The 23,839-nt window shown below is 37.5% G+C and overlaps 1 protein-coding gene across 1 annotated transcript in view; it reads right to left on the bottom strand.

The window, feature by feature from the left end:
- ttn.2 (titin, tandem duplicate 2) overlaps positions 1 to 23,839 on the bottom strand; it is a 165,143-nt gene that overhangs the window by 78,683 nt on the left and 62,621 nt on the right. Inside the window, exons 99-143 of the mRNA XM_079427427.1 lie at positions 22,880 to 22,924; positions 20,401 to 20,445; positions 19,833 to 20,231; positions 19,440 to 19,709; positions 19,074 to 19,349; positions 18,848 to 18,987; positions 18,640 to 18,766; positions 18,264 to 18,530; positions 17,887 to 18,153; positions 17,440 to 17,703; positions 17,148 to 17,287; positions 16,935 to 17,061; positions 16,164 to 16,430; positions 15,792 to 16,058; positions 15,410 to 15,676; positions 15,142 to 15,281; positions 14,766 to 14,892; positions 13,821 to 13,963; positions 12,327 to 12,450; positions 11,703 to 11,969; positions 11,522 to 11,619; positions 11,196 to 11,364; positions 10,844 to 11,110; positions 10,477 to 10,743; positions 10,115 to 10,393; positions 9,314 to 9,722; positions 9,100 to 9,224; positions 8,714 to 8,980; positions 8,324 to 8,593; positions 7,938 to 8,237; positions 7,547 to 7,849; positions 7,274 to 7,461; positions 6,707 to 6,821; positions 6,327 to 6,611; positions 6,079 to 6,230; positions 5,837 to 5,984; positions 5,559 to 5,736; positions 5,349 to 5,470; positions 4,973 to 5,260; positions 4,287 to 4,583; positions 4,001 to 4,187; positions 3,794 to 3,909; positions 3,377 to 3,676; positions 838 to 1,137; positions 637 to 742 (exon numbers count right to left, since the gene is read on the bottom strand). Coding sequence (XP_079283553.1) covers positions 637 to 742; positions 838 to 1,137; positions 3,377 to 3,676; positions 3,794 to 3,909; positions 4,001 to 4,187; positions 4,287 to 4,583; positions 4,973 to 5,260; positions 5,349 to 5,470; positions 5,559 to 5,736; positions 5,837 to 5,984; positions 6,079 to 6,230; positions 6,327 to 6,611; positions 6,707 to 6,821; positions 7,274 to 7,461; positions 7,547 to 7,849; positions 7,938 to 8,237; positions 8,324 to 8,593; positions 8,714 to 8,980; positions 9,100 to 9,224; positions 9,314 to 9,722; positions 10,115 to 10,393; positions 10,477 to 10,743; positions 10,844 to 11,110; positions 11,196 to 11,364; positions 11,522 to 11,619; positions 11,703 to 11,969; positions 12,327 to 12,450; positions 13,821 to 13,963; positions 14,766 to 14,892; positions 15,142 to 15,281; positions 15,410 to 15,676; positions 15,792 to 16,058; positions 16,164 to 16,430; positions 16,935 to 17,061; positions 17,148 to 17,287; positions 17,440 to 17,703; positions 17,887 to 18,153; positions 18,264 to 18,530; positions 18,640 to 18,766; positions 18,848 to 18,987; positions 19,074 to 19,349; positions 19,440 to 19,709; positions 19,833 to 20,231; positions 20,401 to 20,445; positions 22,880 to 22,924 — 9,505 coding nt within the window. The remainder of the gene's footprint in view (positions 1 to 636; positions 743 to 837; positions 1,138 to 3,376; positions 3,677 to 3,793; positions 3,910 to 4,000; positions 4,188 to 4,286; positions 4,584 to 4,972; positions 5,261 to 5,348; positions 5,471 to 5,558; positions 5,737 to 5,836; positions 5,985 to 6,078; positions 6,231 to 6,326; positions 6,612 to 6,706; positions 6,822 to 7,273; positions 7,462 to 7,546; positions 7,850 to 7,937; positions 8,238 to 8,323; positions 8,594 to 8,713; positions 8,981 to 9,099; positions 9,225 to 9,313; positions 9,723 to 10,114; positions 10,394 to 10,476; positions 10,744 to 10,843; positions 11,111 to 11,195; positions 11,365 to 11,521; positions 11,620 to 11,702; positions 11,970 to 12,326; positions 12,451 to 13,820; positions 13,964 to 14,765; positions 14,893 to 15,141; positions 15,282 to 15,409; positions 15,677 to 15,791; positions 16,059 to 16,163; positions 16,431 to 16,934; positions 17,062 to 17,147; positions 17,288 to 17,439; positions 17,704 to 17,886; positions 18,154 to 18,263; positions 18,531 to 18,639; positions 18,767 to 18,847; positions 18,988 to 19,073; positions 19,350 to 19,439; positions 19,710 to 19,832; positions 20,232 to 20,400; positions 20,446 to 22,879; positions 22,925 to 23,839) is intronic.

A 23,839-nucleotide genomic window follows, 5' to 3' on the forward strand; every position in this document is an offset into this window, starting at 1 on the left:
TTTGAAATGTTGAAAAGTTTGTAATATAAAAATTAAAATAAACTAACTAACAGCACATAAGAATTACTAAACAATTTTTTCATTGAAAAAGTGACAGAAAATTAAAAATATGACAGAAGACATGACAGGAAGTAGAGAAAAATAAACAAACAAACAACAACAAAGGAATATACCAAAGACAAATATATGAATAAACATGGAATGTGTAGTGCATACGTATTCCAGTCTTTCAATATATGAGATAAATATTTATACATAAAAAACAGTAATAATAATAAAAAATATATATATACTTGTGATATATACTACTACTACTAATAATAATAATAATATACAGTTGTAACATATGAATATATAATATAGACACATTTCTTGTAACACTGATTGCTTGTAATGTAATATTTTTTGTCATTTCAGTTACTAAATAACACAATTACTAAAACAAAATTAAACTATACACCAAAACAATGTATATATATATATATATATATATATATATATATATATATATATATATATATATATAAACAAAAGCTAAATAAAAATATGAATAAATACTGTAATAGCATAATGTATTAAAGTAACACTGCCTGGCTCCACATTTCACCAACTGCTACAAAGACCATATGTAAGTACCTCAAGACAGGTCTTCCACCATCATTCTTAGGAGCTTCCCATTTCAGGTCTACATGAGTCTTGGAGATATCAGTAATGGTCAGATTATATGGAGGTCCAGGGGTACCTGTGAAGAAGGGAAGCAGATGAGAGACAAATTTGAAACTAAATATCAAACAATCAAAAGGAAGAAACAAGCAATAAGAAAGACTAAGTACGCACTGAAAGTATCCTTGGCGAGAACAGAGTCTGCAAGTTCACAAAATTCACTAGGTCCAACAGCATTCTCTGCAGCAACACGGAAAACATAGAGAGACCCCTCATTCAGTGGGGTGACAGTGTAAGTCAGCTCTTTCACAGTGGTGTCCACAGCCTGCCATCCCTTGCGTCTGACATCTCTCTTCTCAATAATGTAGTTTGTGATTGGAGAGCCACCATCTCTCTCAGGTGCTGTCCATTTCAAATCAGCACTGTTCCTGCTACCAGAAACTACTACAAGCCATCTTGGGGGTGATGGAGGGTCTAAAGGAGGAGGATCATCATTAGAAAATGCTGTGTTGAGAAATATGCACTTCAACATTTAAATGTTAAAACAACTCTAAAATTCAAATTCTGTCATCATTAACTTGCTCTTCCAAACCTGTATGAATTTTCATATGACCACAAAATAATAATATCAAAAACGTCAAGAATATATGGAAGCCCTTTCCCGCCACCTTAAGAAAGAATATAATTCTGTAAGTCATAATAATGAGATACTTTCTCATAATTATGAGTTAGTATCTCGTTATATTGAGAAACCTTCTCATAATAATGACTTATTTTCTCGTAATAACGAGAAACTTTCTCATAATAATGACTTCTAAAAAAAAAAAAAAAAAAAAAAAAAACTTACTCCGCGCATGCGCAATGCATGCGTGGCGGCACGCTAGCGACATCTGCTGGTCAAAGCCATACAGGAACACCGCAAACATCGTTCTGTAATCTAAAACTGTATAATCTTAATCATTAAATAACATTAATCATAAAATAATCATTAAATAACGATTTCACATAAATTATCTGCATGTAGTCTTGTTAATTTGTAGCACGTACCAACAAGTTACTCTGCCAGATAGTTGCGCCTTCAAACATTCCAGACTAATATTTCAGTTAAGAAATACAGGCATTTTATGAAGAAATTAAAGCCATTACGCATATACACTTAATTTATAGATGTCTATTTCATGGATCTATTAGTTTTATTAGCTGTCCCTTTCATGCATCACATGCTTCATACAGTAAGCCATCTCATTTCAAAAGCACAAAGCATCATTGTTCGTTACCACGGCAACCGCTTGGTCTTCAGCATCCCACACCGCTTCTTGCAGGACAAACGCTTAACGTGAAAAATGCTTAACGTGGCTTGAAGTACAAAGACAGATTGAACCAAATTCAGTACATAACTAAATGATCATGCATACTGTATATACAGGCATTCGGGTGGACCCAAAATATGAATGCAACGCAAAACAGCAACTCTTATGCAGCATTTTCTATAACGGTTTTCTATAGGAAAATGCTTAACATGCAACTTTGGGTGTTGTGTTCAAATTCTGGGTTCTTATGCTTGCCTGTATGCATGATCAATAATACTGTATCCTGAATTAGTCATTGTACTTTAAGCCACATTAAGCATTTTTCACGTTCACATGTCCTGCAAGAAGCGGTGTGGGATGCTGAAGACCAAGCGGTTGCCGTGGTAGCGAACAATGATGCTTTGTGCTAGCGAGAGGAGATTGGACTACTGTGGGCTTATGCATTTGATGCATATGGAAAGTGACAGCTAATAAAAAAAGAAAAAAATCATCGAAATGAACATCTATTCTTTAAGTTTATATGTGTAATGGCTTTCGTTTCTTCATAAAATGCGTGTGATTTTTGTTGGAATATATCCCTCTGTATCTGAAGCCATGAACTTCATTGTCTGGCAGAGTAACAAAAGGCAACATCCAGATAATTGATCTGAAATCGTTATTTAATGATAGATTATACAGTTTTAGATTACAGAACAAGCAATGTTTGCGGTGTTCCTGCATGGCTTTGACCAGCAGCTGGCGCTAGTGTGCCACCGCTCATGCATTGCGCATGCGCGGAGTAAGTCTTCCTTTTTTTTTAGGAGTATCTCATTATTATGAGAACGTTTCTCATTATTACGAGAAAATAAGTCATTATTATAAAAACGTTTCTCATTATTATGAGAAAATAAGTCATTATTATGAGAAAATAAGTCATTATTACGAGAAAGTTTCTCAATATAACAAGATACTAAGTCATAATTATGAGAAAGTATCTCATTATTATGACTTACAGAATTATATTTTTTCTGAACGGGCTTCCATAAGAATATCCTGGCCCTCAAAATAACAGTAACAAAAAAAAAAACAACAACTTTATTTAAAATCTAAAAAATTTATTATTTACTGAAAACCAAGTTAAATTATAGCCTCTTCACACAAAACTGCTGCATGAATTCAGAAGACAAGTGAATATATTGAATGGACTACTTCCAGGATACATTTATGATGCTTTTATGTCTTTTTTCAGCTTGAAAGTTCCCTATTATTTGCAATTAGGTGAAAAATGCAACCAACTAAATTATTTTTACATTTTATTTTGTGTGTTCTACAGAAGAAAGAAAGTCTTATAGGTTTGAAACAACATAAGGATAAATAAATGATGATAGAATTATATATATTTTTTTTTAAATATTGTGACTTACTCAGTCTCTCCTTGCAGAGCACTGGATCACTTGGTTCACTAGGTTCACTCTCGCCTGCCGCATTGACAGCTCTGACACGGAATGAGTACTCTTGCTTCTCCATCAATCCTCTCAGGAAGTACTCAAGAGAGGGAATACCATCAGCTACACGAACCCACTCGTCAGTACCGCTCTTGAGGAGCTCAATGATGTAAGACTCAATCTTTGCACCACCGTCATGTTCCGGTTTTGTCCATTGCAGGAAGGCAGATGTTTTGGCCACATCTTTAACAGTGGGCTTACCAGGAGCCCATGGGGGATCTGAAACAAAAATTCACATCTGATTCATACAGTATGCTATCACCAAATAAAATATAAATTTAGCTATTTTGTAGGTGAAATGGGCAAATCAGGATTTTTATCAAACTTTAATCCTACCGATTGGATCTTTAACCAAAATCTGGTCTGTCTCTTTGCTTGGTTTGCCAGGTCCAGCAAGATTCTCTGCCAAAACACGGAACTTATACTTCTTTCTTGTGGGCAGTCCTTTTACCCTGTAAGCAAATGCATATTTTAGACATGTTTAAAAAAAACAAAAACAAAGAAGTTTATGACACAATGACATACTAGTGCTATTTCACATACCTAAAGTTTGTGTCCCTGACAGGCAGCTTGTTGCATCTGATCCATTTGTCGTGATCAGGCTCATATCTCTCAACCCAGTATCCAGTAATAGGACTGCCACCGTCATCATCAGGCTCATACCAAGACAGAGTTACTGCATCCTTTGCAATATCAGATGCCTCCAATTTGTATGGAGGACCAGGAGAATCTAGGATATTGTGAACATATATACATTATGATTTATAATGCAGGCCAAATGTTAAGCAAAAACATGTTTGAATTGTTGAAATAGCATTAAATAACTTACCAAAGGGATATCTGGCAGTTATTGGGGCATGTTCTGCTGGGGCACCAACGCCAAACTGATTTTCAGCATAGACCCTAAAGACATATTCCTTGAAAGCCACAAGTTTGGTGGCCCTGTAGGTGGTCTGCTTCACAGTGGAGGACAACTTGTACCAGATTTCACTGTCTACAGCCTTCCTCTCAATTATATAGTTTGTCACCTTTGAGCCACCATCATCTCTTGGAGGATTCCAGGCCAACAAGCAGGACTCATTGGTGATTTCAGAGATATCGAAGGCAGCTGGAGGACCAGGTTTATCTATATGAAGTCAGCAAAGATCGAATATTAGTATAATCTGAATTCTAAATGCATTAGAAAAAATGTCTAAATGCCTAAATCTCAATCCTAAATGTCAAAATTTGTCTTATTTTCAATAAACAAGTTAACAAATATGTAATATATATTTATGTATAACATTTATATAAAAAGAAACAAATATAGAGGTTTAAACAAAATGCAAGAAATAAGCAAATTAAGCTATATCGTAATATCTTGTCAATCAAAATATATTCTCAGAAAACAAGCATTACTATCTTAAACAGTATTGGTTTTCTTGTTTAAGTTTGTTTGGATATTTTTACTGTAAAATAAGACTAAAACCCTATGTTTTGCAGGGTGTATCAATAAAAAAAAGTCTGTCACACAACCTAGAATGTTGACATCAACTGTTGCAGTTGCACGGCCACTGCTGTTGACTGCCTCAATGATGTATGTAGCGGTGTCATCCCTCTTGGTCTTAGCAATGGACACAGTTGAGTGGCCAGGCTTAGTATCAATTGTGATTCTATCGTCTGGCTGCAGGACTAGGTCAGCCTTGGTCCATTTGACTTTAGGCTCTGGTTTGCCTGTGATGTCAGCAGGAAGTTCAATCTTTGTGCCAGCCTTAGCGGTGAGGCCAGCCAGCAGTTTTGCATCCAGCTGAATCTCTGGAGGCTCTGTGAAAGTGGTAAGTAAAACAAATAAACATTAAACTTGAATCAAACTAAATGCATCTGAATGTAATATTATAATCTAATATAGTACCTTTAGGATCAACAGCCAAAATCTCATCTGTCGCTTTGCAAGGATTGCCAGCACCCAGTTTGTTCAAAGCCCTCACACGATAAGCATACCACTGTCCTTCAATGAGACCAGTCACCTCATACCTGTTTGTAGAATTAAATTAGTTTCACTTTTGCATGTATGCAACTCCATTCAGTTTGCGGAGTAATTCATTTCAAAATGATCACTTACTTAAGATCAGGAACTGGGTCTCCACATGGCTCCCACTTGTCAGTGCCACGTTGACATTTGTCAACTATATAACCTTTAATTGCAGTTCCACCATCCCACTTGGGAGGCTCCCATGACAAGAAGATTTTGCTAGCAGACTTGTCTCTCCATTTAAGGTTTTCTGGTGGGTCTGGTATAGCTGTAAACACACACACACATATGAAATTATGAGGTATTTCATACTTTTGATATTGTGAATATTTAACACTGACTAATCTATTATTAGTATTGACACGCACTTGCAGGTGAAGACACATTGACTGGGTCATCAATGTAGGCGGGCTCTCCAGGGCCACATTTGTTGCAGGCAATAACTCTGAACAAGTACTCCTTGCCCTCAACAACATCTGTGACTGTGTATTCCTGGTCTTGCAAACCAGCCATTACCTAAAATCACATATACACAAGGAAAGTGATCACTGAAGGTTCACAGTATCGTTTCAAAGAAATTAATGGTCAAAGATATTAGTAATGTTTATACCTTCACCCAGGTCTTCCTGGAAACCTCACGCTTCTCAACCTGATAGCCGGTGATCGGACTGCCTCCATCATGATCGGGTGCCTCCCACATCAAGTGAACATGCTTTCTGGTTACTTCTGCAACCTTTAAGTCTTTGGGTGCACTTGGAGATGCTTAAATGGAGAGTAAAATAAAGTATAACACTTAACTTTTTACTTTCTGATTTGTCAATTGATGTATACATGTCTATAATAAAATATTGTGCATACCAATGACATTAACTTCAATTTCCCCTGAGACACTAGTCACATCATTTTCCAGCGTCAAGGTGTATGTGCCTTTGTCAGGGCGCACACTTGGGGTTACAATGAGCTCTGTGAAGGTTGACTTTGTAACCATGGACACACGGTCACTAGCTGTAAGCTCATTTTCACCGAAGGTCCACTTTGCTGTGGGCACCGGGTACCCAGTGATAGGGACACGAATTGCAAGAGGATTAGGGACAATAACTTCCAGACCATCCTTAAACGCGCTCAGGTCCAGAGTAGGTGCAACTGTGTCAAGAGAAGCACATCATGTGTTAAACAATTTGTAAAGATTCTGCTATATCAAAGACTATGTAGGGTGCAATGGCCTGGAAATCACTTACAGTGGGGATCATCTGCCAACACAGGCCCAAAAATATTTGAGGGGTCAGACTGGCCAGCTGCATTCTCAGCAAGTACTCTATAGCTGTATTTTGCTCCAAATTTCAGGCCTGAAATCTGTGGAATGAATGTCCACATACGCATTACATAACAATCCAAATACATACCATAACAGCAAGCAAAGTAAAAGTCAGTTCACTCGGCAACCATATTCACAATGCCTCTGGGCAGCTATTTCCATGCATAAAAGACCAACTCCTATTTACTTGAATTGTCAAATTACAACATCTCAAAAACTGCTTGCCAAACTCACAAATAAAATCATAAATGTTGTTTCCTATGCTTAAATTGAAAAAGCAAGTGTGGTGCTAAGCACACATCTCTGTGAGAATCGGAGATTCTAATTGAGAATCTAATGGTTGTCAGTGGAGATTTGCTCTTTTATTTAGAAAGCAGGACTTATTCCACCATACTGTGCATTGTACTTACTCCCATACATAGTAATATGACTGAACCATATATATATATATATATATATATATATATATACAGTATTTGTGAAAGATTACCCTGTAGAGCAGGTCCTGGCAAAGCCTGGCATTGCATCTGAGCCACTTGTCTGTGCCCTCTTCACATCTCTCAATGATGTAGCCAGTGATTGGTGTGCCTCCATTTTTTAAGGGAGTCTCCCATGTCAACAGACAGGAGTCCTTTGTCTGCTCAGAGTGTGTCAAATTCAATGGAGGGCTCGGCCTCTCTGTGGATCAAAACATTACGAAATTTTATTAGGTATGAATGCTTTCATGTGTGCTAAAATTAATGATATATGGGATTTTACAAACCAATGGGGTCCATGATCTTCACTGGGTTAGTGGCAGCACTTGGTTTGCCAATTCCAGCCTTGTTCTCAGCCTTAATACGGAATATGTATTCTTTGTTCTCAATAACATCATTAATAATAGCTGAGCGTTCGTGTGGTTTGGTCACCATGACTGGAGACCAGCTCACTGAGGTTCTATCACGGAGCTCAATAACGTATGATGTGATCTCAGATCCACCATCGTACAGTGGCGGTTCCCAGGAGACTGTGGCACCAAACTTGTTGACATTTCCAACAATAACATTCTGTGGTGGATCAGGAACACCTGGAGTGTGTAAAATTAAAAAAACACAATAAGAATCACTAGCTAGAGTGTATAAAACTCCTAAAACTTCCAGATTTTCTTGACTTACCAAACTTATTCTTAGCTTGAACAGCTTTATCTGTCTCAACATTGGGCCCACTTCCGACTCGGTTACGTGCACAGACACGGAATAGGTACTTGGAGTCTCTCTGCAAGCCAGTTACACAGTACTCTGTGCTATCGGCACAGTCAGTGGCCAGAGTCCAGGTCTTACGTTTGATATCACGTCTTTCAACCACATAAGCCAAGATCTTGCTGCCACCGTCACTCTCTGGCTCTTCCCATGCAATGCTGACCTCACCGTCAGCAGTGTCAACAACCTGAAGGTTCTTCACGGGCCCAGGAACATCTGTGAAAGGAGCAACATTTGTAAGCGACAATACAATCCTAGGATGTTTGACTGAAAGAAAAAGATACTCTATGAAAAGAACCCACCAATAACTTTTAGGTTTATAAAAGCCTCTCCTTTTCCATGTTTGTTCTGGATGGTGATTTTATAGCGGCCTTCCTCTGACTTCTTAGGGTCCTTTAACCTATATTCTGTCCTGTCGACGGAAGTGTGAACATTGTCTTTTGGAAGACTGATGTCATTGTAGAACCACTCAGCTTCAGCCTGTGGATAAGCATTGTAAGGAACTGCCATAACAAATGGCTTTCCAGCATCTGTCACCAGGTCTTGATCCAAGGTTTTAATTGTTGGCACAGCTGTGGAGAAACACCAAGGCATTGTAAAGGTAATAAATTTGATTGTTTTTTGGTTGTAAAACATTATATTTTTTTAAATTTTATATATGAAAATATATATATATATACAATTGATCTTACCAGCAAGCTCAAGCTTGGCTCTGGCATCTTTGTCCTTGGCAATGACTCTGTACTCGCCTTGATCACGTGGCCTGATTTCACAGACTTGAAGTCTGTGAATCTTACCCTCGCTCATCATCTGGTACTTATCACCTTGAACAATGGTCATGTTGTTCCTCAGCCATTTGACCTCAACTCTATCTTTGTTGAGCTCAACTTCATACACAACATCTGAGCCTGGGGGCTCAAACACGTCTGTGGGTGGTCTGACAATCTCCACAGGGGTCTCTAAAGAGGTGAAAAAGTCATAAAAACCATTTAAATTTCTATATATTTTTATGCCTGGAGACATTTGTTAAAATTCACTGATATTTCCAGGTTTTCAATAGACACTGAAACAAACATACCCTCAACAAAGAGGCGGGCTCTGGTTCTCTTGTCATCCACTCCACAGGCATATTCACACTCATCATCTGGTCTGCACTCTTTTATACACAGTCTGCATGTTTTGCCATCTCTCTCAAATTGGTATCTTCAAATTTAACATAAAATGCATATTAAAAATACTCAAAACCAACAAAAACCCTTGACAAAAGCTCTTTAGAATAACATGCATCTTACCTGGGTCCTTCTCTGATTTCCCTGCCATCTCTGTACCATTTGATTTCAGCCTTCTCTTTGGAAAGTTCACATGTGAACTCAGCATCCTCAAACTCTGTGATGGTTTGGTCACTGAGCTGAGCGGTGAAGCCAGCAGGTGCCTCACTGATGATCAGTTCTGCTGTGGCCTTATCTGCACCAGCAACTACACTGTATTCACCCTCGTCTGCAAGGCTGCAGTCCTTAATGATCAAAGTGTGCTTGTCTTTGTCCACACGATAGAGAATTCTCTTGCTGAGAGTGATTTCCTGACCTGCTTTCACCCATTGTACTGTTACATTTGGTCTGTTCACCTTGCATGTGAAGCTGATGGTCTTTTTCTCCTGTGTGTCAACATCCTCAGGGGGAACAATGATTCTAAGATCTTCCTCTGTGGAAATTAAGGTGTATGATAAGTCAACTAGGCATGTGTAGGAGTCTCAAATCGATTTTGTTAAAATTTCCCTGTATATTGCAAGTTAGTTGTTTAAACTCTCCTGTGGGAAATAAATGTTGTATTTCTTAGAAATATATGACAATAGATAAGTATGTTATTTTATATTGAAATATATTTATTAAAATATTTTTATACTTTTTAAATATAAAGTATGTCAGATTTACTCACTATACAGTCCTTGAATCTTGTTTTCACTGTTTAACTAATACAAAACAGTTCACTTATTGCCCACTCAATAGGAAATTCATGATAATTTTCATGACAAGAGATTCACTTTAATATAAACACTGTTGCTTTGATATAACAAAAAAAAGTGTATGTCATACCTTGCACAGTAATGTTGGCAGAGCTCTTTGCATGTTCACCACGCTGGTTGGTCAGTGTAATGGTGTAGCTGGCTTCATCTGATTTTTGAGTGTCTTTGATCCTCAGAGAGAATACATTGTCCTTCTGGACCATGATGAACTTGCTGCTTTCAAATAAAGTCTCATTATTCTTCAGCCATTTGGCCTTGGCCCCCTCAGTGTTAACTTCACAATTGAGGACAGTCTCTTGTCCTTCGTTTGCCTTTATGTCTCTGAGAGGAGTGATAATCCTAAGCTTTTCTGTAAAAAAAATAAATAAATTAACATTTTCATATTTATGTCATAATTTCTCAAAAATATAAACAAAAACATACTATACATACCAAGCACAGTCAGATCAGCAGAGGCTCTTGTGGTTCCAATGAGGACTACAAAGCCTCCTTCATCCTTGAGTTCACAATTTTTGACAACAAGAACTCTCTTTTTGCCCTCAGAAATGATGTCATATTTGTCATCTGATTGAAGTTCCTTATCTCCTTTGAGCCATTTTACTTCATATGTGTCTTTGGAGACAGAGCACACAAATTGTGCCTTTTCACCTTCAACCACCTCCTGGTTTTGAGGCCTTGCAATGAACTCAGCGGCAAGTTCTAAAGTGGAAAAAATAGTTACAGTATTAGTTAAATCACAAGCATGGGGCAAGTTTATATAGAGTACAAAGTATGAAGTAAATTTTCAAGACAGTCTCACCATTAATCCTCAGGTTCCCTGTGGTTTGTGAGGTGGGCAGCTTGCAGTGGTACTCTCCAGCATCATCCATACGAAGGCCCTTAATAATGAGGATTCTCTTTTTGCCATCTGCAATATGCTCATATCTACCAACTTCAGGCAACTCTTGGTCACCCTTGTACCATGTAACCTCTGCACTGGGCTTAGAGACTTCACAAATCAGTTTAACACTGTCGGTTTCAGTGCCTTCAACATTAGCCAAGTTCTTTGTGAATCTCGCCTCCTCCTCTGTGGCAAGAAAAAGCATGCAAATCAGTATACTGTTGTAAGCTGCTGAAGCCTGTTTCGACTAAAAATGAGCAGAATAATTTACCAACGACAGTCAGCATTCCAGAGGTTTTGGATGTCCTGGCATCACATTCATATTCTGCTTCATCATCAAAGACTGACTTGCTGATGATGAGAATACGTTTTACTCCTTCAGAAATGATCTCATATTTCTTGCCTTTTCTGATTTCATTGCCATCTTTGAACCAACGGACCTATTCAAAAGGAACAGAAGGAAATATACTAATGAATGAACTCTCAGACAATTACACAACATATGTAATGTCTAACATCTAATTTATGAATTATATAGATATACGTTTAAATGTATATACATATTGAAAAAGATTAACTGAATGCTAGACCACAAACCTTTGCACTTTCACGAGACACTTCGCATTCAAATCTGGCAGATTCCTTCTCTTTGACCTCTACATCATGGAGTGGTTTTGTGAACTCAACGTGTGGAGCTGAAGATCAAAATACAACCATTTTTAGTTTTATTTTTTCATTGCAAGTACTATTTAAATTCTTAGCATTCTGGTTGACATACGTTCAACGTTTAAGAAGGCTGATGTCTTGAATTGTCCAGCATCACAGGTATATGTCTTTGAGTCATCAAGTGTGCAGTCATGGATAATAAGTTTTCTTTTACAGCCATCGGCAACCATGTCGTACTTCTTGGTTTTACGAATTTCTTGTCCATCTCTAAACCACCTGATCTCTGCTTTCTCTTTGGAGACTTCACACTCTAGTTCAGCGGTGGCTTCCTCTTCTACAGTCTGGTCCTCCAGAGGTTTGGTGAATTCAGCTGGAGGTTCTGTGCAGCAAATGCAATTTACTTTTTAACAATAGAATTATCACTTCCAATGCTAATATTTTAAGACAGACTTATTATATATTTTTTTTCTTTTAAACAAGTGTTTTCTTAAAAACACTTTCTTAGCACAGACATAAAAAAAATATATATATATGTTTGTGACAATGACCTGAGCTCCAATAAGAGCACTAACAATTACCAGCACAGAACCAATTCAATTACAACACTACTAGAATAGCTGGTATTTTCAGCTCAATGTGAACATGTTTTAAGATGTAAACATGATTAATTTGATGAAGGATGCATGTTAGCAAGAAGGTGCAATTAAATCTGCAATTGTGAACGAATGGCACCCACCATTTACAATGAGTTGAGCCTGTGTCACAAAGTCCTTTGCAGTGAGTTTTACTTCTCCTGCCTCTGTCAGCTTCACATCCCTAAGGGTCAGCGTGTGAATTCTGCCTTCTGCCCGTGTCACCACCTGTGCAAATAAAACCAATTGATAAATCAAGCACTCTTGCCATGTCAAGGGTGGGGGAGGCTATTTACTGCCCCTCTGCAATAGACATCAGCAGCTGAGCACTAGGATCTGTTCTCATTTTCACACCTCTGCTTCTACTGCCCCAACTATGTGCCCTGGAAGCCAGTTTAGACACTTACATGTGGCTTGTGTAACTTCAAATAAAGCTAAGCTAAGGTTAAATAAGATAAGATGTTTTAATTGATTGAAAACTGTTATACATGTTTTGTTTACAATTAACATCTTCCCTAAATCATCAATAAAAAATTAAAATAAAACAAAATACAAATTAACATAACTAGTTATAAATTATAAAATTTTTCTTTTAATTTTTCAGTACCATTTCCAAAATGTTTTGCATATATATTAGAATCTTCATATTGTTCAACAACATTATAATGTCATTATGTAATAATAATAGTACAATAATCAATAATATGAAATCCATATCTGTAAACCCATTATTAAATGCTTTCCTGAATACGATGCAGAAGCAAGAAAAACATATGAAAAACTAAAAGACCTGTCTGCCCCAAAATAATCAAAACTGTTAGAATTGGGGTTCATTAGTTCAGTTTAACTTGTTTGTAATCTCTGTTATAAGAATCAAGTTCTCAAACAAACATATCAGGAATACAAATAGATCTTGAACAGCTGTTGTCACCAAAATGTGTGGCCTTCTACTAAACTCATTTGCTACATAACACTCAACACTTTAATTAAAGTATCATGTAAAATACATAAAATCCAAAGCAATTACTGAAGACCTAACTCACACACACACACTGCAAATGACATGACAAACACATTTAAACGCTTCTAACAAAACGCATAAATAAATAAATACATCCATTTCTACGTGTATATAGAAGTTATGGCTGTAAAAAAAGGCCTCTTGCCACCTGCCACTGCACATACAGTCTTGAAGCAGTTAAAAATAACCAGAGGAACGCTTGCAGAGCAGAATAGCCCTGTGTGTTATCTCAAAACCCGGATCAAATGCTGAACTGGTATCCTGATCCCCCAGGTCCTTATATGAGGAATGCTGACAGATGTAAAAACTATCATGTAATATGTAGAGAAAAGCTAAATAGTTGTTTTGCAGTTGTTACATATTCCAAACATGATGTTAAAAACAGTTTACCACAACTGATCTTCCTTTACTGTTATTCCATTAGCAGTGTATCTATGAAATTGTCAGATCGATCTCTAAATTAATCAACAGTTCAATTAGTGTACACAAAATAGTGACACCAACAGTTCATTCTTTACAAATTTTCCAGAAACCACAAATGACTGTTGAATTTAAAAAGGACAACATGCACACTTACTCTGTCACTTGGTTCCAGCTTTGTACCCCCTAGGAACCATTCCACAGGTATGCCCTCATAAGACAGTTCGCAGTCAAAGGTAGCTGTCTCTCCCGCTGTCACTGTTACATCCTTGAGAGGTCTCAAGAGGCCTATCACTCGTGCTTTGGATTCAGGAGAAGACATTGTTAGTCACCTCCAAGTTCCAAGAGACACCAGTAATCCTTTAACTACAAATCCACATAGCGCTTTCCTGCTGACAACAGGCCACTGCTCTGGAGCTTGTAAGCCTCCAGGACAAGTGGAATTCAGTAAGACAGGGACTTGCGTTGGGGGCCTACTTTATTTGCATACTGAGTTTCCTTAAGATGTATATGGTCAGAAAAAAATTTTGGAGGTAGGTCTGTTAAGCCTCTGCCAATCACTGACAGAGACTCTCTACATATGGCATGCAGCTTCTAAAATAACCGCAACTTCTGATTGGCCACTAGCCCACCCCTGTAATGATACCCTACTAGGAAATCTGTTACTGTCAATCAACCTGCTGGAATTTTCCAGGAAAAGGAGAATGTTACGTTAAGTGTTACTTAAAAAATCCCTCGCCATGGTTGAGGGTTGCATGTCATAAGAGTGTTTCTGCTTGTTTCTAAAGCAAGAATATTAAAAAGCTAAGCAATATAATTTGATTGTATGCCAAAGCTATCTCTAACACATTAAACTCTGCCATAATAAATACTTTTCACACCGTTATCACTACATGGCATCTGTCAGTATAATTTACGAGCCAATCATAAACTGCAGCGACTGACTAATTTAACTGCCTTTAGTTCACATACTGTGTTTCAAAGCAACACATATCACCTGCCTTTGTTACTCAATACTAATTGTTTCTGGTATGTCCTCAGAGGTATACTTTCTCTGGCTTATCCAAAATATACAAGGCGTCATCATATTCATCATTCTCACCTTTGACTCTGAGCTGAGCCCTTGATTTAGCATTAGCAGCACTGAAGTCCACACCACCAGCCATATCCATGCGAACATTGTAAAGGATAAGCATGTGCTTGGTGCCTTCCTCCTTAATTTCACAGTCCTAATAAATGAAAAGAAAAATATGATATCAAAATATGAGAACATGTCAGCACAGGGAACAATTCAAAGTAAACCTGAATAAATTGCACAATTTAACACAATAGTATGCTCTTAGAGGAACAGTTCACCCTAAATTCAACCTTTCGTTCTAAGCCACAAATGATGTTATTTTTGGTTTAAATTTAGATTTTTTTTTATTTTAGTTTAATTTGATAAACATTAAAATGTTCGAAAAGCATCTGTAAGTTACCGGTGTCTGGTGCAGGGCATCTCCTTTGAGTTTCCAGTGACCATGAACATCCTCCTCAGAGATTTCTGTCTCAAAGCGAGCAGTCTCTGTCTCTGTGACCTCCACACTGTACAGTGGACGGACAATCTTAATGTCACGTTCTGCAAAGAACAGAAGAGGAGAGGCAAAGTTACAGGAGTTCATAATAATTTCAGAAATTTGAATCTATTAATCTATATATGGATTAATAAAACAAACATGATCTACATTAAAAAAAAAAGATGCATACCTTCAATGTTAAGCTTGGCTGCTGTTTTGTCAGAGCCACAGTCACAAACATATTCACCAATGTTGGCCTTCTCTGCCTTCTTCACTGTCAGGATACGTTTCTTTCCATCAGCCTTGATGAGGACGTTCTTAGAGGGAGTGATTTCCTTGCCGTCTTTCAACCATTTCACCTGAGCACCTGATTTGCTCACTTCGCACATCAAGACAACCTCATCCTTCTCAACTGCAGTGTAGTCCTGTAACTTGGTGGTGAAGTAAGGTTCTCCCTCTGTTTAAATACAAGAGGATTTTAATTTTAATTCAATGATTATTAGTGCAATTTAATATTCAATATTTATCTGTATGATACTTTAAGAGTGTCTACAAAATATTTAAACACCTACCAAGTACAGTGAGCATTGCCTCACAGGTTTTACCAAGGGCCTCAGCTTTAATTAGAGAAGTGTCATCAATAGACACCTCTTTGAAGGACAGAGTATGGATCTTGCCATCCTCGGACATGTGCACCACTTTGCTTGGATGCAAACGCACATCATTCTTGTACCAGGTGACTTGAACCTTTTCATGAGAGAGTTCAATCTTGAATTCTGCAGTCTCACGCTCTTTAACGGTGACATCTTTAATGGGTCTGACAAACTCAAGACGGATGCCTGGGGAAATATGCAAGCACATGATTCAATCTGGTTGCAGTTGTATTTAAAAGTTTATGAAACAAAAATATTTTTAAAATAATATATTTATTTTCTCCCCCTTACCCTGGATAACAAGTTTGGCAGATGTTCTCTTGTCCTCAGCCTCAAACATATACTTAGCCTCATCCTCAAAGGCAGCAGATCTGACCACCAGAATGTGTCTTTTGCCCTCATGAAGTATCTCAAATTTATCATCATTTGTAATCTCCTGAGATCCTTTCAACCAACGGAAGCTCTTTGCTTGTCTTGAGATCTCACACTCAAACCTTGCCTCATCCTTCTCATATACATGCACATCAGCCAGGGGTGTAACAAAAGTAATGGGAAGCTCTGCAAAAATATATAAAGAACATCCCTTTAAATAATCCACCAACCCACATGTCATAAAATATTCAATAATCTATAACAGTTGCTATCAAACTATGCTCTGTGCATTAATAAAAAAAAGATCTAAATAAATAAAATAATTGATCAACTGATTATTCAATCATAATAATGATTGTAAACATTTTGTACTAAAGTGTTTCTGTTGTGCCACTTCAATAACTTATGTGACATTCATATTACATAAGAAGCAGTCTAGTTAGTTCCAATGGGGGGGGGGGGGGGGGGGGGGGGGACTACAAATAAATAAATAAATAAATAGATTTTAAATTTAAATAAATAGAGTCTAATTGCTTTAAGCCAGTTTTCTCCAGAAGTGAGGAGTCAGTTATTCCACACTTTTATTCAGCTGAGGAAGTGGTCAGTCGCCAAAAAAGTTTTATGAATGACTCAACTAAAATCACACAGTGGCTGCATACAATTTAGGCATAAAATTTAGGCATACAGTACCTTTCACTTTTAGATTGGCAGAACATTTTGCATTGGCACCCTGGAACGAAACCTCTCCAGACTGGGACACTTTGCAGTTGTACAAAGTTAAGGTGTGTTTAGCGCCATCCTCAATGATTTCAACATCCTGTTGCCAAACAGACAAAAACACAGTTATGCCATTCCCACAAATGTTACATTAGTTACCATTTCAAATTATTTCGTAGCCCTTACAGGTGAAGGGGAGAGGACTTCTCCCTGCAGCTTCCACTGGCCATGGACATCATCTTCAGAAATTTCCACCTCAAAACGTGCTGTCTCACCATCGAACAGCTCAACACCATACATGGGTCGCACCACTTTGATGTCACGAGCTAAATTTAATCAAAAAAAATTTTTTATAAAACAACTGTAACACCTGTAAATGCTGAAAGAATTCAGGTAGGTGTGTAGATCAATTTGGAGCCCAAAACAAAACTAAAAAAACACACATTTACATTTCATGGACATAACCTTGATCACTGACCTTCAATGTTCAAGTTGGCCGAAGTCTTGTCTGTTCCACAGTCACAAACATATAATCCTTTGTCGTTGTCCTCAACTTTCTTGATGTTTAGGATTCTTCGGTTGCCCTCAGCTTTCATGGTAACCATCTTGGAGGCTTTAATTTCAGTCTCATTGTGGAACCACTTCACCGGAACATCTTTGCTGAGCTCACAGTCAAGAGCGACCTCATCTTTCTCAACTGCAGTGTAATCTTGCAGTTTAACTGTGAAGTAGGCATCTCCCTCTATATGAAAATGTGCAAAATAAAGTTTAGAGAACCTATAATGTACAGTTTGTGAGATAAAACAGCTTGTATACCAACAAACTGATGTTCACTAGATTACAGATTTCAGGACCAATTATCTTACCACCACCACTACCACCATCATTATCATCAAATAATCAAACAATAAAAATGAAAAGTTACCTAGCACCGTCAGGTTTGCCGTTGTCGATAATCCTTTAGCCTCAGCTTTTATTTGGCAAGTATCATCTAGTGTGACATTCTTGATTTCTAATATATGTTTCTTTCCATCAACATGCGTAAGTACAGTTCTGCTCGGATGCAGTTTTGTTTCATTTTTGTACCATGTCACTGGTACATTGTCATGGGACAGTTCAAGCTCAAACCGAGCTGTTTTACCTTCCTTAACATTTTGATCCTCTATCGATGAGATGAATTTCAGCCGCATGCCTATAATTTGTTAATCCATTGCAAAACCATTTTAGCTCAGTGATTTTGTAAACAAACACATTTTCAGAAGACCCCATGATGACTGAAACATAGCTTGAATGAAAACTTACCCTCTACTGTCAGTTTGGCTGTTGATGTTTTACCCAACACCTCAACAGTATATTCTCCCTCATCCTCAAATTCACAGAGGTTTATGACCAACATGTGTTTCTTTCCATCATCAATGATATCATATTTTTGGTCTGGTGTTATAATATCAGATCCTCTCAACCACATGACTTTAGGCACATCTTTTGTGATTGTGCACTCAAACTTTGCCTGTTTCTTTTCATGCACAGTAACATCCTTTAATGGGACTGTGAAGTCCATTTCAATTTCTATGGGTGTGAATAACAGTCATCACAAGATAGTTATTTTCACCCTCTTCGTTTTTTAAACACTGCATTTCTTATTTCGACATGCATTTTATGCTCATCAACAACATACCTTTGACCGTTAACATTGCAGTAGTGATGGCATTCAAAGCTTGGTAAGAGACTTCTCCAGCCTGGTCAAGTTGAACATTTTTCAAGGTAAGGAATCTTTTATTTCCTTCAGCTCTGATATCACATGTCTTGCGAGAAAAAAAAAAATACAATTACTCATGTAAAATAGCTTATATAAAGTAATGCCTTTTCACCGGTCTTAATCTTACCGGTGATCTTGTCAGAACCTGCCCTCTAAGTTTCCATTCTCCAGGCACATCATCTTCTGAAATTTCAGTATTGAAGTTGGCCTCTTCTTTCTCAACCACCTCCACACTTGCAAGAGGCTTCAAGATCTCAGCTTCACGCTCTATATTTATGGAAGACAAAAAGAGTATTTAGGGGAATACGAAAAAACCTTTTGTAGTAAGGTTGTAATAAGGCTGCCTAACACACCTCCAAGAGTGAGTTTTGCTGCATATCTGCGGCCCTCAACTTCAATGGCATATTCTCCAACATCACCAGGTTGAGCATTCTTGATTGTAAGCGAGATATCTTTTCCATCCTTTTTCACCTCAGTCTTATCTGTAGGGTCAGTAGGAATTTCTTCATCTCCCTTGAACCACTTCCAGTTAGGAGTATCTTTGTACAGTTCGCACTTGAATGTGGCAGTAGCCTTTGGTTTCACATGCTGGTCCCTCAAAGGTTTCGTTAACCAATCTCGGATTATTTCTGGAAAGGTAAATATTTTGTTTGGTTATGTTTTGGTATTGAACTATTAAAAACTAATATAAATAACCATAAAGTGTTTCATATGCATACCAATGACTTTGACATTGGTTTGTGTCTTAATGCTCTCGCACTCGCAAGTGTAAACACCAGCATCATCGTCATTTGCGTCTTGGATTGTCACAGAGCGCTGTAATCCAATAACATTGATTTGAATTTTGCCAGGAATTTGATTGAGCTCTTTTCCGTCCTTCTTCCAGACAACATCCCTGTCTTTGCTCAACTCGCAGGTTAAGTACATTGGCTGTCCCTTAATCACAGACATTTCCTCCTCCAGATTCTTTGTGAATTTTACTGGTAACTCTATCAGATGAAAAAAAACAAACAGAAGATCATCTCAGTACATTGGGTAGTATTTTTTGAATATATATTTGAACAAGACTAAGCTTGTATATTCACAGTTTTTACTCATAATCAATGCACTACCTTCAACAATAAGTTTAGCTGTTGAAGTCTTCTCCTTGTTGCCAAGCTTTCCAACACATGTGTACTCTCCTGTGTCTGAAAGCTGAACATCAATGATAGCCAGTTTGCGGTCTTTTCCATCAGATGTGAATTTGTGCTTTGGACTTTCCCTTAGATTGCTTCCATCTTTCATCCAGGTGGTGATAGCAGTAGATGGAGAGATCTGGCACTCAAATACAGCAGAGGAGCCAATGGACTCAGCCTCCTGTAACACAAGATCTTTGAGCTCCTTCACAAACTTCAAGGGGACAGCTTTGAGCTGTGCACCAAATGGTGATTCTCCTGGAGGTTTGTCACCACCAGCACCAGGCTTCAGCCCTCTACCCCTTCCAGCATCACCAGGAGATGGAGTTTGTCTTGCTGAAATGCAAAAAGATGTTTAAATGGAACTAATATTTCTACACATAGTAAGCACATTACATACAGATTTGCATACATGTTTTGCTGAGCTGTCATTAGTAATGTATAAAGTAAAGCTTAAAAAGAGGGAGAAGAAAACTCATAAACAAAATGTAATAAATAAACATACGTTTTAAGCCTCTGCCTCTTCCAGCTTCCTCTTTAGGCTTTCCCTCTGAACAAACAAAAATAAATTATTTCCAATTCATGAACATGGAAAATGTATTTTAAGTTAAATTAAAATCTCCAGTACTGTAGAAACACTTAGAGACAAAGGGTAAATATAAAACATGGGAATGAAGGATCATGAAGATGACAGAATCATGCTGCCAATTAATGAGAAGTTAGATGACAAATTATGATCCCAATGCAATGACCATTTTTACCACCAGTGGTTATATTTCGTAGATCAATGAAGACACACAGATAAACAACAAACAAGATGAAAAGACATTAAAATACAACACACATGCCATAATGAAGATTGAAGAAGATGAAGAAGGCGGCAGACAAGATTTAGCAGTTTTATGTGGATGAACATGAATGTAGACATGGAAATTATCTGGGGTGAAAGAAATAACAATAGGGAGCTGGTTTCCATAGCACGGAAAATGAGGCATTCATTGGTGTAGTTCACAGCCACCCTCTCACCTCGTCTACCCCCTGGCATCCCAGGAGTCTCAAGTGCTCCTTCCTCCATATACCTTTCTTCAGAGCCTTCTGAGCCATAACTCTCTCGAGAAGCAACCTCCCATCCCCATGCTTCTTCTTCAACTTCATATTCAGCTTCAAATTCAACCTCAGGCTCTTCTTCAAATACTTCCTCTTCAAATTGAGTTGACACTTTTCTTAACTCCACAGGAGACAGCTCCTTTATGGCTGGAATATTCTCTTTTTCAGGTATCTGAAGTGTTGCTTCAGATTTGTCCTCCTTAGGTGAAACCTTCTGAGGTACTTTCTTTAAAATAACAGCTTCAATTGAGTCTTTGGGTGAAATTTTCTTAGGCTTCTTTGCCAAATCCTCACTAGGCTTCCTCTCCACAGAGACTGGTTCAGGTGGTTTTGGTTTCTCAACCTTAGGTGAAGGAATCTTTTCGGGCTCTACTCCACCCTTTGGACGCTCAACTGGTTTTAGAATTATGTCTTCTTTCTCCTCAGCCTCTTTAGGCAAAATAACCTTTTTGGTGACTATTGGTTTCTTCTCGTTCTCCTTTGGTGTCATCTCCTTCTTTACCGGCGTAACCTTTTTGGGTGGTGCCTTTTTGTCTTCTATGGGTACAATAGTTGGCATCTTCTCGACCTCTTTACCTTTATCTGGAGCTTCTTGACTGCCAACTCTTTTTGGTGGAATACTTGGTTCTGTTTTAATTTCATCTTTTGGTGGCCTAGTAAGTGGTGACAACTCAATTGGTTTTCGTTCTTTGGGCTCTGGAACCTCCTTTTCTTTTGGTGATCCAGCTGAAGGTTTCTTCGGAATTGGTTTTAGTTGAACCAACTCAGGCTCCTGATCTTTAGGTGGAATTTTACCTTTACCTTTAATTAATTTATCTTTAGACTCTGTAGGAGTTTCCTCTTTGGGAGGTCTGGTTACAGGTTTAACAGCAACTTCATCTGGCACCTTTTTGTCAGGAACAGGGGGCTCTTCTTTTTTTGTGAGGACATCAGGTTCTTTTGGCTTCTCATCTTTTTCAGGTTGGACTCCTTTCTGAAAGGTAACTGGTTCCCTACTTCTGTCAAAAGTTATAGGTTCTCTTCCTTTATCTTCTTTTTTAGCTTCTTTTTCGGTTTCACTTGGCGGTTTTACAGGTTTCTCAAAAGGTTTTAATTTGACAGATTCTTGTTCTTTCGTGTCTACTGGTAGCTTTTTAACCTTTTTCAGTGCTAAGCCAGGCTCCTCTGGTGTATCTTTCTTTGGAACCTTTACAATTGGTGTCTTTTTTGCTTTTTCTTCTAATTTAGTTTCTGGTTTTATCTGAGGTGGTGCTTGCTCAGGTTCAGCAGGCATCTTTTTGTCTACCTCAGGGTGAATTTTCTCAACTCTCTTTGTCACTTCATAAGTCTCAAAATGCATTTCTGCCTCATAACTTTCAGTTATCATAACTTCAGCGTGAGCCTCAGCATACACTTTTGGACCTTCCTTATGTTCCTCCTCTTGTGGTTTGAGCACTTTCTTCAGTTTTACCTTTTCCTGATCTTCGTCTTTATCTTTGGACAGTCTTGTAGCTCTCTTTAAGGTGGGAATTTCAAATCTTCCCTCATCTTGCTTCAATTTAAGAACTTTGCCTTTAGATTTGGAAATGTATGCCATTATAAAGCAAACAGTACATAAAACAACTAAACACTAAAAACACATCACATTTAACACACTGACATACTTTTGGCAGTGCAACAAACTATAACAAGACAAAAAATAAAAGACTGTAAGACGCAATCAATAACAGACAAACTGACGAAGATGGTACTGACACACATAAAACATTTCAATACACATAACAAAATTCAATTCCAAAAAAATATCACAAATACAACTGAAGAGAACATATAATTTGACAGTGCTCCGTGAGAAAAGATTTTAAGTTTTAAGAATGTATTTTTTTTTATTTTCTTACCTTTCTTTCCTGGAGCAGGTGCAGAAACTGGTCCCTTTTCACCATCTGATTTAGAAAAGTCGCCAAAAAAAAGTTAAAACAAGTCACAATAACAATATTTTATTTTGTAGTGCAAAGAAACGTGTCAGCATTAAATACTGGAAATGTTCAGAAAAAGCTTTGGGGGCATTTTCTATTCGAAACGTGAATCTATTTTGGTACACATAGTATTTTATGCTCTTTTGTGAGTAACTGGTTGTGAGTTAAACTGCTGAGAGATAAAGAAGAGATTTCATTAAGTGGTATGGGGATACTGTGAGGATCACTTAATAACTTACACATACCAGAAGCACATACAAGACACAACATGACAGACATTACCACACATCTCACTGAAATTAAGAAAAAATTTATGAAAAAGATTAAGATGACACATTAAGAATAAGATTATGACCTACCTGTTATTAAGAAAAAAAATAAATAAAGATAAATAAAGATAATTGCCGAAATATATTTTATAAACATTGGGAGTATATACTTTATGAAGAAGAGTTTCAGTTTCAGTACCTTCCACTGGTTGGACAATTGGTACTGGTTCTTCCTTTGGAGCAGACTTTTGTTTCTCTGGTTCTTTAGGTGTAGGTACTTCAAAAGAAATTTCAAAGACATGATGAGATTTCTAAACTAGACTCCTTTTTAGCACAGTACAAGGATGCAGACTTGTGGTTACCATAATACCTTTTGTTGGAATTATCTTCTCTTCCTTGTGCTTAGGGATGAGTTTATCTTCAGCTTTCTTATCGATCTCTTTAACTTAAAATAGTGTTTTTTGACATTAATTCAAGTTGAAAGATATTGAAGATAACACAATGTAATGAAAGAATAGAACCTTTCAAACCTCTATCGAGGTTAAGAGACAGACACACAGATACATGAAGACACACACAAAATATGAAGATATTTGCTGTGAAAAGCTGAGAG

Source organism: Barbus barbus, assembly GCF_936440315.1.
Source record: "Barbus barbus genome assembly, chromosome: 10".
Lineage (NCBI taxonomy): Eukaryota > Metazoa > Chordata > Actinopteri > Cypriniformes > Cyprinidae > Barbus > Barbus barbus.